The sequence below is a fragment of the Haliaeetus leucocephalus genome, unplaced genomic scaffold, assembly GCF_000737465.1.
Source record: "Haliaeetus leucocephalus isolate CR32 unplaced genomic scaffold, Haliaeetus_leucocephalus-4.0 Scaffold351, whole genome shotgun sequence".
Lineage (NCBI taxonomy): Eukaryota > Metazoa > Chordata > Aves > Accipitriformes > Accipitridae > Haliaeetus > Haliaeetus leucocephalus.
The window spans coordinates 3,860,349-3,879,866 of record NW_010972787.1 but is presented as its reverse complement, the minus strand read 5'-3'; the positions used below and the strand labels follow the sequence as shown (position 1 = coordinate 3,879,866).

General features: G+C 43.0%; 1 protein-coding gene across 6 annotated transcripts in view; it reads left to right on the top strand.

Annotated features, from left to right (window-relative positions):
- The window catches only part of ATP8A2 (ATPase, aminophospholipid transporter, class I, type 8A, member 2), a 310,653-nt gene that overhangs the window by 279,662 nt on the left and 11,473 nt on the right, over positions 1 to 19,518 (top strand). For 5 of the 6 annotated variants that reach the window (XM_010572662.1, XM_010572660.1, XM_010572665.1 and 2 more), the window contains one exon: positions 15,222 to 15,313. The exons of the other annotated variant lie outside the window; for it this stretch is intronic. In XM_010572662.1, coding sequence (XP_010570964.1) covers positions 15,222 to 15,313 — 92 coding nt within the window. The remainder of the gene's footprint in view (positions 1 to 15,221; positions 15,314 to 19,518) is intronic. 6 annotated transcript variants of the gene reach the window in all.

Sequence of the window (19,518 nt, the reverse complement as noted above, 5' to 3'; positions counted from 1 at the left end):
CTGCTGCTCAGTCTCTTGCCTGGTAACATGTAGTGCTATTATCTGGCCACTGGACCAGACTGGTTTTGAAAGGACTTTGTTGTATGACATCCAGGAAAAAAAAAAAAAGTCAATCTGATAACCATGTCAGGGGAGGGAACTGTCTGCAACTCAGGATATGAAGACTAGCTAAAAGGGGAACTGGCTAATCCAGTGTGCCCTACAACTTTATTCAGTCTCACGTTAAGGGGTTTTTTTTTATGCTTTTGCTTTTTTCCACTGCAGCTTACAGGACCCCGCTTTCAGGGTTCTCAGTTTCTCGTTGTGCCTCTCCCTTATATCCACACCATATGGACTTGAACATATTGCTATTACTGAATCTTTCATTGTAAGGGGAGAGTATGTGTTGTGTGGGAACTTTTGTCTCTTCTGAAAGAAGCTAAAGAAAATCATAGCGAGGCTTTTCCATCCAACAGTTTCATTTACCTTCGCAGAATGTGGTTCTGCATCAGCTGGTCGGAAAAGCTTCCTAAGTTCAAAAAGGTTTTAGAACTAACTCTTCTGTTCCTTACACAATATGGCACCACATGACTTGCTAAGAAACTACATGATCATTAAACTGGATTTTAGCAAACCTTATAAACTAGCAAACTGAGTGGAATGGGGCTTTTAAAAGATTTTGTTCTTCTGGGGCAGGGTCATCCTTTGAGCCTTTGATGTCTATTCTAAGGTAAACTAATTGCCATATTGTAGCTGCTGCTGAGACGAGCGGATAGTAGATTTTTTCAACTCAACTTGTGAGTTAATAAGCACTGTTTTTAGGGAAAATTATCAGGGAGTGAGTTTACCAAGTTTATAGTAAACTGAAAAGCTTTAAAAAATGCTTCTGTGAACTTTAATGTGTTTATAAGATGTCCTTAGTGACCAGAGTTTGCTTCTCAGAGGCCGAGACAAAGTAAACACAGTGTTATTGATTAAGATCACTTCAAAACACTTGGTATGCTCAGTTTTTATTTTGAGTCATTTTTCTGCTGTGACATTTGGATCTTACAAAACACAGTTCATAATTTGTGCTCACTTGCAAAAGTCACGAACTGCACATCAAATCGTTTAAAAAGAAAAAGCAAACTTTGCAGCACTGGTCAACAAAGGCAACCCTCTGTGCCACAATTAAAACCAACAAAGATGCCTGAAATCAGGCATTTAATTAAAAATGGGCCTTGTTTTCAGAGGGCTGAGCAGTCATCTTGAAGTCAGTTGGAGCCAAAGCGCTTGGTACCAAAATCAGGTCAGCTTCCCAGGCAAGAAAGGTGTAACTTGGTGTTGTGAGGTGCTGACTGACAGACTGATTAGATGCCAGGAAAGTGGAATCCAGGCCAGCAGAAAACTGGCTGTGCCTAGGCACGTGGCTCTGCTCGTATGAGCCTCTTGGCTGTTGCTGTCATTCCTATCCACGCATAAGATGTGAAGTTGCATTGGTGTTGGTTTGTAGCATTTGTATTTTCCTGCCAGTATTTAATACCAGTTATTGACAGCTGGAGAGGAGAGTGAGTCAGCTTTTTGCCTGATGAATCCCTGGGTTGCAAAGCGGGTTGACATACTGTTAATAGCGAGAGACACAGCATTTGATCTGTTTATATGTGTGTGTATGTGTCTCCAAGAACTTGATGTTCTCCGTTTACACAACTGTCCTGACTTTCTGTAAATTTAATGGTCGTGTTGTAATTCATTCGTACACTACATGTTTTCATAGCCTTTTATTTTATTGCATTCTCACTGCAAACTCTTTCATCTGCGTTCCTCCTCCATATAGCTTCACTTCATTCTCGAAACGCTTGCATGGAGATGATGTAAGGAATCCCTTCTGGCCCTCCTTCCCATTCTCCCTCCCCCCTTCTTTCCATGCATTTGTTTGTTCTCCTTCCTAATTGCTCCCAGATTTTCTGGGTGGTCCATCTGTGAACTAGATAATGGTAGAGTGCCTCTGCCTGCTAGGAGCTGGTGTGCTGTGCTTGTGATGTGGCCTCCTGAGTGCTCTTCAGAGTTGCTCTGTCTTTTATCTCTTTTTGTTTGTCTCCTGGCTCTTTCACACCTGCTAGAAATCGTGTGCTTGTCCAAAGGGAAGGGTGAGGGTGGGAAAGAAGCAGAGTGGGAACTTTCTGCAGTTACAGCCTCTCTGGTTCATGTTCTTTATTTTTTAAAAATGTCCTTGAAGCCAGTGGAAGTGAGTGCTGAGGCACACGCGTTGCTCTCCCCTCCTGCCCGCAGCCCCATTGCTCTTGGGATATTTCTGGCAATGTGACACTATGCAGGAAGGGAAGGTAACCGGAGTCTCCTCATTTCTAATGGGAAGTGGAGAGTTGCATTAAAACTGCACGGGTCCGTCCATCACCTCCAAGTAACAGTGTTAGCTCTTGGTTGGAAGTGTTCCTGAAAACATATCCATTAGGTGTTGGTTTGTTCAGGCAGCTGTGGAAGATAAGCTGGCTGTCATCAGGGTCTATTTTCCTGGCCCACATAGTGGACGCTATTATTGTTCAGTGTTTTTCACAAACAACAAAAAATCACACCCAATTACCGATAAGAGAAGGATTTAGGGAGCTAATTGCTTTTATCATTGCCTAGACCTTAGACAAAAAATGAGGTGCAAGATCTGAATGTTTAGGATTAATCTGCTAAACAAAAAGAAATTCACAAAGACCAGAAGGCAGTGAGTGCATCTAGGCTTGCACAACAGGATGCCAACAGTTTGCTGTGGCTCAGCTGAATTTCTGTAAAATGTGAGCAGGGTAGCACCCGGGTCCTCACTGCACTTGGGGAAGGAGTGCTGGGAGATCTGCATGTGCCACTTGATACCTAAATAAGCGTAAGAGGGTCTTCACCCGGCCAACTGTTCTTGCTAGACACATTTTTCCAGGTTAATAAAAAATGTTTTCACTAGTGCTCATTACATCATTCTGAACCTTAGCCCCTTTGAACGGTTTCTAAAATTGAATTTGCTTGTATTGATCTGAAAAAGCAGGTGCAAATTTTTGTCTTACCAACGGCGGGGAGCAAACAGAAAGCCAAGTGGTAGATCAGGGAGTGTCTGGTCTGCACAGGGAAGAGTGTCAGCACCCTGAGCACTACAGCTGGGTCCCCAAAACCTTGCAAATAACGTTAGAGTGATGCTTGGAGATTCTATCAAGTGTATTGTTTTGAGCTGTAAAGGATCATGTTCTCATTTCTCTGTATATCTCATCTAGACAGCTAAAAACTTACTTTTCATGGAAGCTGGGATGATCACAAAATCAGATGATTCCAGGAGCAGGGGATTTCATCACGGGAAACAAGTATCTGGAAAGCTGGCAACTCCAGAAACAGCTTGAAAAAGAGAGGAGGGAGTGTGCAGTAAGGGGCTGGCGATGGATCCCATGCCATGCTCACCTGCCTGCTTGTGGAAGATGAGAACCTGCGCTTGCCCTCCCCAGCCTGGCACCCGGTGGTGCTGGGCTGGACTCCAGCCCAGCTGCAACGTGAGCGAGCCTTGGTGCGGGAAGGGAGAGGGGCTCCCTGGCACTCTCATGTAACAAAAGGCAGGATTTAACACTAAATTTACATGAATTTGGAGAGGTGAGAGGGGCAGCTTGTGTGCCAAAGCAAACATGGACATGTGGAGACACCTGCCCGGCAGACCTAATCATGTTAACATGCAAGATTTACACAAAGAAAACAAACAGTTTTTCTACAGGTTTGTGTTCAAAAGTGGCATTGAGTTCAGCTGCAGAGATTCTTGTGTCTTTAAATAAGTTTACAACTAAGTCTTGGCTCATAAAGGGCCAAATTTTCAAGTCCTCATTCACTTTTCACTCCATCTAACCTCTCACTGAAGTCAGCAGGAGTTCAGGTGGAGTAAAGCCTGATTAGGGACCAAAGCAAACTTTACTTTGGAAACCCATGTCACTTTATTGCTCCACTGGCCAGCTAACGGAGAGCAAGCAAAGCTGTGCAGCACCCTCTTTGCGACAGTAGATTTCCTGTTTCAGAGGGTTTCTCTGTCTTGGAATTGCCAGAGAGCTCCCTTTGAAAGTAGCTTTTTGGTTGTTTTTCTGTTCTGTTTTTAATCAGTTGGAGGCCGGGATTAGAAGATTATTTGATACTGAAGAACAATGTAGCTTTCACGATTTACGTACTTTACAAGGAACTGAAGGGCCTGTCTGGGGTGTTGCAGAAAAGTGCCTGCATCGCTGAAGTATTGGGAAGAATTTCTTCGAATTATTCAGAAATCTGGGAGGCAGTGCCTTGTCTTTAACAAAGGTGAAGGGAAGTGACTACAGAACTAGCGAAGCATAGCTGCGAGTGACGAGGAAGCACTGCATTGTGTTTTTGCGCAGCGTTTTTCAGTATGCCTTTTTACTCTTGCTGCTTTCAGACACCCACTAATGACAGCTAGCCACCTCTTTCTTTCATTTCCATTTCATAAAACAAATACTGTTTTTCAGTGTACCTAAAACAGCAGTTCCCCACAGTGTCTCCACTGTCTGCCTTCAACAAGAAGACGCACTGGTGGAGATTCTCTTTCATTTAAGTGCTTCTCACCAAATCTAACTTTGTTGCTTTAGTGAAATGTGCATGACCAGCTCTCACCCTGAGAGCGAGCTGTCTTATTTATCTTAGCCTTAGTTTTATTTGTTGGGTGAGGGCAGATGCCTATCTCATTTCAATAGCTGTGTGACCGGTGGGTAATCGGTGAGCTGACACAAGTACCCGTGGAGACTTGCCCACTCCACAGGTCCCTGGGGAGGAGCAAGAGAAGAACACGGGAAACCTGACTCAGGCTTGCGGCTGTGCACGGAGCCGAGAGCAGCAGAGCGCTCAGCCTCACGCCAGCAGAAGCAGAAATGGTAAAACAGACTTAACTTTTCTCTTAACAAAACCATGAACGAGCTGAGGACCTGATCTCACGATTCCTGAGGAAGAGGCAAGCTTTTTCATTAAGATCAAGAGGAATGAGGCTTAGGCTCATTATATTTCAAAGCACTTTGTCTCTTTATTGATGCATTTCAAATTATATCTACTTGAATAGGGAGACTGTGCCAGTAAGGCCCCTTCACATCAGCACGTACAACGAATCTTATTTGAAACAAACTCAGTCTTGTGTTTTCACCTGGTTAAACGGCATTGGATGTTTGGAGCCAAATTCTTGTTTCATGAATGCGTTGACTTGAGTGTATTTACTCAGGATACGCATGACTGTGATCTGAATCTGGCCCATCCAGTGCAGCTGAGTGTAAAATGAGGTTCAAGAGGGGAGGGGTGTATTTTGGTTTTTGAGGTTTCAGAGTCTTTTTATCAATTTTTCCAGATGTTCTTCACACCATTTCTGGGAAGCAAAGGCAAGATTTCTACACCAGCATACACAACAAAGTGACTGGCATATTTACGATTTTTCCTTGCAGCTTTTCTAGTAAAAAGATATTAGACTCCTTTTACTAGCAAAAGGCACATAAAATTATATCAGTGGGGTTTTTTTAAATTCTTTGATTCCATATGGTAAACATTCGTGTATGGTAGGTGGAAAATGCATAATTTTGTTTTATTTTACACTTGTCCCTTTCTCTCTCCCTCCTGTCCCGTATCAGTAAGGAATCATCACATTATTTCCTCATTTTAATATGTACCATTAATTTCCGGCATTTCTAACCCCTGTGTGTCAGGCACTTGTTAAATTACTAGGTTTGATTCTGCTCCGAGTTGAGCAGTGGGGAGGCCGTGGGGCAGAGGTGGGAAGGAGCAGAGGGCAGAGAGGGTTTCAGAAGCTGGCCACAGGGATGAAAGGCGAGTTATCATGCTGCCACTGGCACTGAGGACCCAAGTGCCCAGCTGCTAGCACCAACCAGTTGGAGCTGACATGCGCCTTCTCCATCCAGTGCAATTAATTATTTCACATCCTGATTGTGCCCATCACGTAACCTTGAGGGAGATCCAGTGCACAGATAGGGTTAAAACCTGGTGACCTGGAGAAGGATTTAGAGCTGTGATCAAATCTGCTAGCGAAGTCGAAGCTGATGGAGGTACAGTATCAGCACAAAGGCCAAAATGAAGTTGTAAATTGAAAGAAAAGATTAGAAAAAAGAGAACGTAACAAGATGAGAGTTAAAACTGATTAAGGGGCCAATCTCTCTGATGCCTAATCCTGAGTTACTGGGTTGGGTACCGGGGATCTCCACAGGGGAGAAAAGAAGAAATCTTCCCTCCAGGCTGCACAGCAGGAGAACTGTTCCATAACAACTATTCCAGCCTAATGGCTTCAGCAGTCTGCTTTGGCCTCAGCTCCTCCGCTGGCTAACCCCACTGGCTAACCCCTTCTCAGAAGAGAGGCAGGACAGCCTGCATTCACGCCTCTGATTCGTGGCAAAGAATGAAGTACTGAGTTACCTGTAGCAAGGACAAGAAAATGGAAGTTATACTAGATACTAAAATTTTAGTGGACAATTACAAAATACTTAAAAGCTTAAAGAAAAGCAATTTGGTTTTTTGCAGACCAACCAAATGTCCTGGGCTTTGCTGTAAATTGTATCTACACACCTTTAAAGTTCATCAGTTTTTGTTGTTCCTCTGAGCTGTTCTTTAAGTTTTTTTTCTCTATAAAAAAAGGAAGGAAAAAACCTGATAAGAGAAGTTCAGAGTTTTTGAACACAGAATTCATTTTAAATTTAGTCAAAGTATTTAAGTGGACTTTTTTTAAACCAGGAAGTTTGGTTTCAAAAAAAAAAAAAACCAACACCCAAAACTAATCAAAAAATATCTTTACATAGAGACCAAGCATGGAAAACTTCAATCTCCAAGGGGACTACTTCTGAAAAAATGAGTCAATAGGAAAAGAATGTTATAATTGCAACTGCATTGCCACCTTATCTGTAGAGGATACGACCAAGCACCCACTAGAGTAAGTGCAAAGTGAGGCACTTAGGGACAAGAAGTAAACAGCACTGATACGGAAAGAAGGAGAGCTGAAAAGCAGCAAGCCACACTTAGCCTTTTCTGCTTCTCAGATGTTTAAATTGAGTCAATTCCCACATTTTGGAAAGGCTGAAGGCAAAACTGGGCAGCTTCAACTTTGTGTTTAGTTAGTTGACTTTGGGACAGCTGACAATGATGCCTGCCCCTTGCCCCTCCACCATGTAATGAAATGCATAAACACATGCTTAATGTTTGCAGTGCTTAGAAATGGAAGGCACTCTAAGAGAGAGATCTCATCTATTATTTTCTTAGGGTTGTTGCTTTTCAGAGAGGCATGTGATGTTTAGTGTCTGCTTTTTTTTTTAGATGGTATTTTTAAAAGGTGCTTGGTAATACTGTCTTCTGTTCAAAGAAGCAGTCTTTCAAAGACGTTTAGGAGTAACAGCCTCTAAAACGAAGGTTAGAATGGATTGTCCAGGTGATTTTTAGGAGTCAAAGGAGGGATCCGTTTGGCTTTTCTGCCTTAGGATGTTGTTAATGACAAAAGGAAATGTAAATCATCCTTGCTTGTCACCAGAAGGAAAAGCTTCCTCCTGTTTTTAGCCATGCAACTTCAAGGACCAACTTGAAGAGGATTTTGTGGGCTTAGAGTGGAGAATTCGGTCCCAGAGCTCTACATACAGTCCGGGTGCTGCACACAGGGCTGGCCGAAGCTCGCGACATGCCTCGGCCCCCCGTCTGCTGTCGCAGGGTGGTTCTGCCGCTGCCACGGGGCGATGTGGCGACACGGGTGGACTTGCATGTACCCGACATGGGGCCCGCTGCTGCATGCTGGCTGCGGGCTCTCCTTCGTGCTGGGGTCCTGCATTCAAACCTCCGAGACGTAATGGGAAAGGAAAGCTGCTCTTCTGGTGAAGTAGCACACTACCAGTAGCACGAGTGTTTCTCTAGGGCATTGGTGAGGGTCATGGATCCATGGGGTTTTGTTGACGTGGCTCTGGGGCTGGTTTCAGAGTTTCCCAGACCATTCCTTACCAGCCGTGGTCATATTGGCCCACCTTTGCCCTGTCTCCTCAGTTGGATCCGCTCAACTGTTTGTGGGTCCACGTGATAAACGAGTTGGAGGAAGCGGGATGGTGTGGGGACCACTGTCAGGTTCTTCGACCGACTGGCAAGGGTAGGAACTGCTTTAGTCATCAGTCACCGCAAAGGGTGTCCATGGAGCTGCTGCTGCTCCTGGAGTTGTGTGACACTCGACCTTTTCACATCCAGGTGGGATAAACGACTTGCAGCTGTCTGTGAGCTGAGCTCTCTACTCCATGTTGCAGGCCTCGAGAGCTCACTACTATATGGCTGCTTTAAGTATGCTCCAAGTCGGTCTTGCAGGGCCACCTATCCAGATACATTTGATGCTTAACAGGCAAACCTTTGGCTGAGTAATGTCAAATGTAACTCTTAAAGAGGGAAAGTTCCTTAAATAGTTGCCCCCTCTCTAGGGAAGGGGCGTTTCTTCTCTGTGGCTGTGGCATGGACTTGGGAAGCAGCTGGAGGGGGGCTGCTGCATTAACGAGGCCTGGAGATGTTACACCATGGCAGGGCATGCTTCTCTGGAGAGCTGGCTGCTGCTGAACCCTCAGCCAGGACACGGAACTCCCTAAAGTTTGGTTATCTTGGTGCAGGAGTCACCTCTGATAGGGAACTTCTCATACTTCTTAGCCTGCAAGTGGAACAGGCCACACTTCTGTCTTCATTTCCCTGTGGTTTGTGCCTGGTGACCCTTTGGTCTTCTAGTCATGGTCTGGGGTTTTGTTGATGAGTGTTTACAGAAAAATGCAAAAGGAGCATGGATTTGGATGTTTCTCTATTTCAGCTGGATCTTGAGTGATTAAGGAGTAGTGTGTGTAGACGCTGACTCTGCAAAGAAAATGCTGATTTTTGTTTTACTGTTTATATGCCTCAGACGCTTCCTTGTGAAATGCTCCGGAGATTTCCTTTGATTACACTGTAGCTTCATTATCAGTAGTGTCTGTTTGCCTTTTAAATTAAAAAGACCTCCTACCCTGATGGACCTCATAGTAAAACATTCCTGCAATCCAATGCTAGATAACCAAAAATAACATTTCCCCTTTGTGGACCAAAAGAGAGAAACCAGCAGAAGCCTACAGTTGCTACTTTTGCTGTTCTGTAGGAGGGTGATTCCTCTCTGCGATGTCTCCAAAGCCCAGAGGATGGAGGTATATTTGCTCACTCAGCCAGTCAGGCCTTTCTTCTACAGCTCTGGGTTGTTCTGGGTATTTGAGCACACAGAGTTTTGCTGAACCCTCAGCATTAGCGTGGCTTGCATTTGAGAGGATTTGCATGCTTTAATTTTGAGTTCCTGGTCTGTAAGAATGTTGTTTTGACGTTCTGCTTACACCAAGTCTGTGTTAGTTGTCAGCTCTCTCGCCCGCTGCTTAACTCCAACAGCTCCCTTACGTGAACTCAAGTAATGCACTTGAGTCCAAACTAAAAGAAAGCAAGTTAAACCGAGGCCTGCAGCTGTGCTAGGGGAGTGCACTCAGCCAGCAGGGAGTATCTGAGGAAGAAAGCCAGGTCTCCTCTGGCTAATTACAGAGGTGCAGCCAGAGACTCTGCCTGGATTATGGTACTCGCTCTTTGTCCACCAGGACCATGACCGATGCTGTAAGGCTTTAAGCAGCATTATGCTGCATGAAAGATGAGAGATGGAACTTGTGAATAAATGCTCAGGAATACTTGGTGTGTCCTCGCAGCCAGAGGGATCCATGAGTCCCCTCTGCCAGGTCATACTTGGGGAGAAGTCATAGTGCTCAAACCTCTGGTGGTTCTTTAGAAGAAACTTAATGGAGTTTGAGAACCAAGAGACTGAAATGAAAATCAACAGTCTGCTTGTAAACAGTTTGGTGATTAGCACTGATCAAAGCTGCAGAAGTCTGTTTCAGACCTTTTTTTCTTGTTCTTCCTGTTTTATGTTGATGTAACTTTCAGTGACAGAAACATGTCAACAAAGAAACAGCAAACTTTCATGGAAGTTACTGTTTGGAATGTATAGATGAAATAAATTATTATGTTTTAATTCTAAATTTTAAAAAGGGAGAGAAGAGTATCCTCTTCTCCCCTCAAAATCTAATCCACAGCTAAGGTTGACTGGGACAGAAACTTCCTGATCTTTTACCTTGTGTTTAGCCACATTGAATATTTTGCAGAAATTTTTTTTCTCCCTTCCCTCCTTGCTGTCACAGTGTGAGGACAATGTGTTGCAAGACGTTTCTTCCAACAGGAGAGGAATGCAGGCCAGCCAGGGCTTCTCAGGAAACAATATGTTTAACAAGAATATGTGACAGTGGAAAGAAAGAGGCTGAGCAAGGGTTTGTCTGCTGCTCCATTTGAAAATGCACATGGGTAAGAGGGAGGCTGTGGAGTTAAGGGCAGAATTTCAACCTAAGCTTTGGAGGGTTTTCTGTTTCAAACCAAGCCATACAATGATTTACCTGTTGCTAATTGCTGCGGCAGCATCCTAGGTTAGAAAAAACAGTGACACTGCACGTGCAGGCAGTAGGGGCGAGGGGTTCATAGCTATTCAGATGACAGGAAAAACAGCCGCAAGCTTTCTTGTCCTCTGGGCTTACCCATGGACATATGTATCTTGCTTGCTCTCTGGGCTTGCCTATGGATGCTGGGTGTCTTGCAGTGGAAGAACCATGCCTCTGCCACGGGTTCTTTGTGTGGTTTTAAGGCAGAGGGATAGCAGCTGGGATATGTGCTTCTGTGTTTTATTTGTGTAGCTGTGGTAAGGCTTTGCTAGTAGCTCAGTTCTTCCTCCTAGAAAGTGGAAAAGCAGGAACAAACCCAAATCATTTCATATGTGTGTATCTGACTAATTCTGAATAATCCAGAAGGGCGGTGAGTTAAAACCAATGGCAGCTAAGTGTCTTTGCCCATTTGGTGTGTCTGTGCTCTCTGTCTCCCCTCGTAAATCATAACAAAACACAAACTAATTTCTTAAGACTTCAGTTCTTCTAAGAAAAGGGGGGCCCTGAATTATTTTTATTTTAACTGAGCTGTGTGTGTGTTTTCTCGGGGAAGATCCAATTTTAACACACCTGCATCCACTTTAACCTTCCCTTCTTTGTGAGCCCTGCTTTTGCCACCAGCCAATTAGTGGACTCAGGAGGACATTCTGGGTCAAGCTATACCAAGTGCTGCAAATCCTCATTAATGCTAATTAGTGCTCAGTAGGTTAATTGGTGGTGAAGCTCATCTTTTTTTAATTATTTGAGCAAAAGAGCCAGTGGGACCTTGTGGTCAGCTTTGAATTATTCTGTTTGTTTTGATGCACCTCATTTGAATGTGTAAAGCCAGATGTTTGTTGCCTAGATTTAAGAGCTGTTTGCTTTTGTGAGGGATGAGAAGAAGAGAACACAGAAAAATAAAATTAAGGTCTCTCTTTACACCTTAGAGCAATTCAGATACGAAAATGGAAGAGTCATTTTGTTCGTGGAATGGAAAATATTGTTATGAAATAACATGTTGCCTTTAGTTTACCTTTTGATTTGTCATTCACTTAATGAATTCATGTCATGTTAGCCCAGACTTCCAGGCAGACAGAAATCATCTTGGCCCTCTTAGGAAGCCATTGCAAAGGTATTCCTGGCCCAAGGTATTCTTCATTATTGACAGCAACTGAATCTGATTTTATATGACTTGAGTAATGAGGGTTTTTAATCGTTTTTTCATAGTAACCCTCAGAATTGGGACTTCTGTAATAGTTTTTGTTCTAATCTACTGTTTGTTTTGTTCAGTTCAAAGCATTTTGTCTGTGTCCTTGTCCTTCATATAATTACACATAGATGGCTTCTCTCCCTTACCCCTTCTGAGGTCACTAACCAACTTAAGCATATTTCACTGTCACTTTCCAGGTCCCTGACTCCCATAAGGATGTCTGGGTTTGTGACTTCTTCCATTCTGATACCATTTTTGAGGACCTGAGTATGAACACAACTATATCCAATATTAAGAGTATGATCTCATGATCTCTTATCCTTTTGCCTCAATGCATCTTAAGATGCCGTCTTTAGACCCTGTGGGAGGACTTAGGCACAGGCTCTGAGTCACTGGAAAGCAGAATTAACACTTAAAATCATGGCTAATACTTGGGATTGATTTACAAGCAGTATTTCTGTGAGCAAGGCCTAACCTGGTGCCTGCGAGTCTGATGTCATCGTTAGTTTTGCATCAAAGCGTGAGAGAGACTGAGAAGTCTTCACTTTGTTATCTGTTGGTAGAAGACAAAAACCTTTTTTGAAAGGAGGGACCCTTTTTGTATCAGTGCAAACACTTCAGTCCAGTTAAGAAACCCACTTAACTTTTCTTTTCCTTTCAGGGCTCATATTGAGAGATCTAATATCTGTTAATAAATCAAATACTCATCCATTTCAGAAGAGCTGTGTTGCGTTTTACCTCTGTGTATTAAGAGCTCATTTTATAGCACTTGACTGGTCTTGACTTGCAGTCTATTTAATCATCCCTTGTACTTAAACCACAAATGCTTTACTTCTTCCATGAGTTTTTCTTTCTCTGCATAGATACGATCCATTATAATTTCCCAAATGGGAAAATCGGATGTGACTTCAGTTTTGAAATTGTTGATTATAATTAGCAATATCAAAGATAGTCTACCTTTGGCTTCCTTCGAGCTGCAATGTGTCCCTCCTGTTCAGAAGTCCCTTGACAGCACGTTTTCCTCCGCACATTGCACGTAGAAGCCTGAGGAGGTAACCAGTATCGGCCTGTAGCAGATACCGTCCTGCGCTTCCTCTGTTGCTGTGTGGTAGACAGGCAGATGAAGAATTTCTTCCTTGTGCCTTTTGCTGCTGTGGTTAATTCCATTCTCAGTGTAAGAATTTTGTGGCAGATGTTGCTTATTTGTCCCTTAGAACAAGTATTTTTGATTGGTTTAAGATTTCTTTTTTAAGCCATCTATCCAAACGCACCCTCTGATTCTCCTGCTGAGGTGGGAAAGACTCTATCTGTATGTCCTTTACCTGCAGAAGATGAACAAGTACTCCACTTCTGTCATTCACAGGACAGCAGTAGATGCAGTGTTTTGCTACACTTACCAGTCAGTGGACTTAACAAGGTACTTAGCAGTCCTCCAAAATCAGCAGGAGGTTGCACAATACAGCATTGCTAGTTTGCACATGCGCTGGTAATGACTGATTTTGTAGGCTGTCAACTTTGTAAGCCTGTTAAAGGTTAGAGGAATCTCATGTCTTGCTTTGTGCCTGCCATCCCCCTACCTGGTGATTCCTTGTAGTACATGCTTTGTATTATGCTGGCCGCTTTGAGCAGTTGGAGATTTCTTTGTGTAGGTATTTGATTTCTTACAGTTGGCTGGTCTTTGGTTTTTTTAACCAATTGGATCTTCCAAGATTTTTTAGAAGCTTCCATGCTGTAACCTTGGTTTTAGTGGAAACCTGTGATCCTTTCTTCTGTGAACGCATGCAGATCTCATGATCCAAGAGCTCTTAAAGATTGTTTGACACTCTCAACTGGTGTTTATAGTTTTGCTTCCAAACCTGTTATCAACTTCTATTTTACGTTGAGGGAATACTACTGACTGTAGGCAGGGAAAGCAACCTGGCCTATTTGTTGCAGGAGTGATTCTGTGGTGCCAAGGGAAGGAGGGGAAGAGACCAAGTGTCTGAAAATGCTGACAGTTTCTAAAGATTTTAAGGAGGGGTCCATAGGCTGTACAAGTTTCTAGTTCAGGTGTCTGAGCTTAGAGACCACAGGAAAAAGAGAAGGATTCCTCCCTTTTGTGGACATCTTATTATGCACTGAACAGAGGACTGTGAGCCTGGATATTACCCTAATGGACTATTAAGTGGAATATAAGCCTGTATGGCTGGATTACATATTATAGGCATCTCAGAGTTTCTTTGGTTACTTTCTTGTTTGAAGTTAGCAAACTGCTTCAATGAAAGGGAGTTGTTTAAAGCTGTTGTAAGCTTGTTGACAGCAGCAGCTGTGCTTGCTGGGATTTCCATTCCATATACCAAGTGTATGTGAATTTGTAATCTAATCCAAGAAAGATATCAGCATTGGCATTTAGATGTGTACCCACATTTGCAGCATAACCAGTGGAATTACTGCTTGTGAATAAAGATGTGAAAAAAACAAGCAGACTGTGAAAATGGAAACACAGTGTAAATGTGGTGCAAATGGGATAAAGATACTGCAAGGAGCTGCACTAGCAAACAGATCCCTTCTATGCACTGGCCCCATCTCAGTGTTGAACAAGGGTGAGATGGGAAAAACCAACCCAATCGCGGAGGAACTTTGAACTACAATAAAGTGTAGTACCTTTTTCAAAATAATCTGATACATAACAGTCATTTGAGGCTCCAGTGCAATGAGATTTGGACACCTACGTTATTTTAAAACCCCTTTGAACTTAGTGGGACTTGTATACGTAATTAAGTGCTTTGAAAGGTCAGGACTTTAGCCATCGTTTGTTAATTCTGGGCATAAAGTTGTGACGAAATGAGTTGTGTTTTTAATAAATATGAGAGTGGAGAGTGCCTCTACTGATTTGTGTACATACATTAAACCTATTGTAAGCATACTGTATTTTTCCTCTTAAGTTTGTATTTTCACTTTCTGTACATTCAGTAATAATTTTTCAGGCCTTTGACAGGAACTGTGTAAAACAAAGGGCTTTTTAACCAAAACCTGGATAGAAAGTTTTCTTTCCAGTGTGGGAGGTGAAAATGAGAGTGTTCTTTAGAAGACAGAATTAACAATGAGTCTCACCTTTGGTTGCTTCAGGCCCTTTTGCAGGTGTGATAGAAGCGTTTTACCGTGTGCTAAGCCACAATGCTTTGCTCCTTCTCTCTAAGGCAGTTTGTGGGTGCCCTGATTCATGTACATAATACTAAAGAAAAATCTCCTTTTTAATGTTATGTATCACTTGATGTCAGACTTCTGATATCGTTTGTAATAATTTATAGGCATTGGGCATTCAGAAATCACAATGATGGTAATATCAGGGATAGATTAACTAAATGGAAACTTGAACAAAATGGCCTTAGAAAGGAGGAGTTTCCATTATTAGAGTTCCTTTGATAATGTGCAGTTTAAAGAAAGAGAAAATTATTTTTCATGCTACAACCATCTTAAGTACTGACAAAGTCAAAGCTGCCAAGTACTTTAAATACAGTTGACTCTTACCTTGAAATTATCTGGTTACTCACTGGTAATTTTTTTTTTTCCTCCCTCAGCGTGAACGAACGTGATCATTTGTTAAAAAGGCTCGGTAGGAAAACTCCTCCGAGCCTTTTCCGTGCTCATTCTGTCCAGCAAAGCGTATCACGTAAGTAGCGGATCATGTATGCATGTGTGTTTCACAGCAGTCAGTCCCAGATGAGTGAAGCGAAGGGTGATTATTTTTTAATTAAATTGTAGGTAGAGATAATCTAGTGCAGAGGCTGAGCTGCCAAGCAAGACACATACATTTGGAAGTGGAATTAGTGTATTTCGCCCTAGGCAAGTGGATCTCAAATGTGGATAATTCCCTAGGATCCAATCAACAGGCCCAAATGACAAAATCCCAATATGCAGGTTCTCTAAATGTAAAATTCTGATAGTCTCAAGAATACTGTAAAATCAAAAAAACTCTGCAGGATAAAATAAATGTTGTGATAGAGCCTAACTTAAATAGAAATGGTTGCTTTATGGAAAGTCGTATTAGCTGTGGTTAGCTGAGAATACAGCGATAGTTCAGGGATGCCACTTAGGGGTTCTGTGTGTTTCTGATGAGGAAGGCCATGGCGTGCAGAGCTGCCTCTCCCTCCTCTCCCTCTTTGTCCTCTGCTGGGAGAAGAGATGCACTATCACATCTTGCTACTGCTGCTATTTGGAATAAATTGCATTTTTTTTTTGTTGGTGTGTAGGTCATCCATTTATTCATCTTCCTAAAGGAACATGTGACAGGCCTTGATCTGCTGGACCTGATGTTTTTTTGTCAGTGTTAGAAAGGCTTCCGTAGCATTAAAAATAATCTTAACAGCTCTGTAGTCCAGATACACTGAAGGGCCATGCTGTCTCAAGGGACCAGGGAGTCCAGTCAACCTGTTCTGGTGGTAAAAGGCAGCCTCTCCTGTGATTAAGCTGGTAGTCAAAATATGCTCATCTTGCTAAAGAAAATAGCCCCCCAGCGTGCAGTACTGCTGCACGCAGGGCAAGGAGCAGGCACTCAGGATTTGGGTTTCATATTGCCGTTGCAGTGAGAAGTGACGCCCCTGACTGTTAAAGAATCCTAAGGAAGTCAAATCTCTGTGCTGGCTGTCGTCTTCTGAGGCAGAACTGTTATGGTTCAGGCCATGGAAGCAGGGCTGGGATTTGAGAACCCAAATGCCTTACGTATGCTTATTTTCCGTGGGGAGTTTGACTAGAAGGGGTGGAACAGTGACGGATCTGCTAGTCCTTGTCCTTCATAGAGCCGTTGCAAGGCCATCACTGTCAAGGGATGTAGGGTCTTTAGCGATCAATCCCATTGCTCCTGCGAAAAGAGGCCAATGTGCGGAGCAGCCCTGTGGACCATGTGCTCCTGCCAGGATTTAATCCTTTGTGTCAAGGAGCCAGGGATACTGATGGCAGCGTGGCTTTGGGTATGCAAACACGCTTTTTGAGGAGATTCCAAAGGCGATGATTGGCAGAAGACATCCGTAAAACACTTAAATAAATTGCTGTTAAAGTAGTCTGCTGTAGAGACTTACCACGGTGCAGAAGGGAGATACACCAGTGGTGACTAGTCAGACTTGATATATGCTTTTAGTCTCGTAGAACACATCATCAGGTTGTTAGTAGGTGAATAGCTATTGGGAAAGAAAAATGAGATATCAAAATAAATGCTAATTTGCATAACCAGCTTCCCTATAAATGCAAATCATTAAATGCTAAACGAGTCAGGACAGGTTACAATCAGCCATCTGTTTTTCACATGAACGTAAATTTTGATTGTGAAGCTGTTGGGACTGAAAGACACTTTTTGTGGCATATCCATGACTCTTTAAAAATTCTGTCATCTCTTGTCAGATGTTATTTTCCAATGTTGCATAGCTGCTATATGTACAAGGCCATGTGAAATCCAGGGAACATATGTGCTGTTTTCACAACCCTAAATTGTACAACTGTTTACTAAATACTAGAAATCTTCAAAGCGAACAGTTGATGAATAGGGCAGTAGCCTTGACATGCTGGGCCAATATCTTAAATCACACTACAAGCACTCTGTTTGAAGTCTTGAACTGTTCATATGTTTCCACCAGGCTCCAAGTTCCCAGCCTGCGAAGGCCACTTCTTCCAAAAATTGCTTTGTGGCTTCATCTCAGAATCTGACACTTGCATATAAAGCAGGAAAACAGTTTGTTTAGTTAGAGCTGACAAAGGCTTAAGCAAATCAATTGCCTTAGTCCCAACAAGGAAGGAAAATGGGATTAAATTTCCTAGTGCAGATTGTAAAGATGCAGTACTGGTTTGAGAGTCACGTTATTTTTGACAACTGTTTCCAAATTTTTGGAGAGGAAACAATGCCTAAATAGCTTTGTTCCCAATCTCATGGAAAGGAGAAAAATCTCTTGGGGACTTTCCAGGCTACTACTAGTGGCCTACGGTAGGAGGAAAAAGATGGCTGAGGTAAGTCTGCAGAGCCGTGTATCGAAAGTGGGGGGCAGAGCCACACAGCCAGTGCCGTGTTAGTGCCATACAGGAGTGCCAGCCAGGATTAATCTCTTAAACACCTTCTCCCAGTAAAGAAACTGGCTCAGAGTGACTGCGTTGGAGAGTAGCCCCTGTCTATCAGGAAGAGTATGCCCTTAAAGTAAGACCTTCATGGCTGTTTTTCTTGCACTGGCTTTGGTTTTGTGTTCCTGAATCATGTAGAGCTGTCAGAAGCATGAAGGAAATCTATCTAGTAACTGTACTGTCAAAGATTGTGTGGTTCCTTCCTACCAGTATAACTTCTGGGAAGCTTTATGAAAACTTGGAAAAAAAAAAAAAAAGTGAAGTTCCTGTTGGATGGCATTGTCATGAGGCTTTGGTGGAAGAGTTTTATGTAGTTGTCAAGCCCACGTGCTAACATAAAACCAATCTCAGTGGAATCTTGTAGGCAGTGGAGACAACACTGGCCTCTAGGCTTGGCATAGCTCCTGGCGAAGGTGCCTGGTGAAATCGGAGATTGCCCGTTGCCATCTGCTTTCTAAAACCTCTTAAGAGTGAGCGGGAGGTGCCACCAGGCTCCTCTCAGATGTGTGTTTGGACCCTTCCCTTTAGTCTTCTGTGGGGTTCACGCTTGAGGGAGGGAGCAATAATGACTCCCAAAAGCTGTCCCTCTCAGAGGGTTTGCTGGCAATGGGGTTTTCTCCAGGTGAACTTTCTCCAGGTCTCCATCGAAGTTCATGTCTTTCTTTTTTGCTGTGACTTTATGAAGGTAGCATCTCCTTTAGACAAGCTCTGTAGATACAAAAGAGGGTTCTTGACCTCCCCTTTCTTCCTGCACAACTGACCTGTATCACCGGTGCCCCCAGAGCCTCACCAGCAGGGAAGGGTGATGCTCCCCACTTGCTTAGGTTCCCTCAGACCTGTCCATCTTTAAGGAAAGTCTAGTGCAGTTTCCCTCCTGTAATTCAGAATACCCCCTGCCAGTGTCCGGTTGTCATTTGTCTCAGCATGCTCTTAAAAACAGCTGAATCCTGCTCTTGTTAAGCACTGCTCTGGCAGAACTCCCCCTGAAACTCAGAGAGCCGTGCCTGAATGAGGATTACTGCACTTGGCCCAGATTTCCTATGCTAGCAAAGAAAATCCCTCTTCCTTTGACAGAATATGGTGATTGCATAGAGTAAATCTGAACGCAGAGCGTATGGTTTGCACCTTATTAATCAATGGAGAAAAAGCACCTGTCATCTGAGGTTCGTTTCACAGTATAGGGGCTGGCGAATAATAAATAATATAATAATGTGTTCATGCTGAGGGCTCTAATCCCACCATTTATTCTCCACTAGCAAGACACCTTCTTCCTCTCACTTTTCTGCTGGTGCGTTTTGATTTGAAAAACAACAGGGTAGCTACTTGAGATGCTTTTTAAACTCCATGTCCTCTTATCTGGCATGTGTTTGAAATATAGTATACGTTCTGTATTTTTTCCAAGCTACATATTTGTTGACTGTCAAGTAGAGTTGCAATCTTTTAAAATCAACTTAAGAAAAAGAAATAGGAATAATTAGTTTAGAATCGAGGCTGTGGCATCTGGCTCAGTTTTCTACATGCTAATACCGGTAGGTTTGTATCTGGGACAAAAGAGATGGGACCATTTGTCAGGAATTCCTCTTGGGTCCTTTAGAAAACACAGGCATAGTTTATCAGCGGAGAAATGAATGATTTCTGTAAGCATTTGTCAAAATGTTCAAGATTTAAAGCAGCTCTCACTTTCCCAGGATAAGTGGAAGAGGGTTGCCAAAGAAGTCAAAGCTGAGTTAGCATTTACTGTTTAATTGGTAAATGTGAACTGCGACATCATAG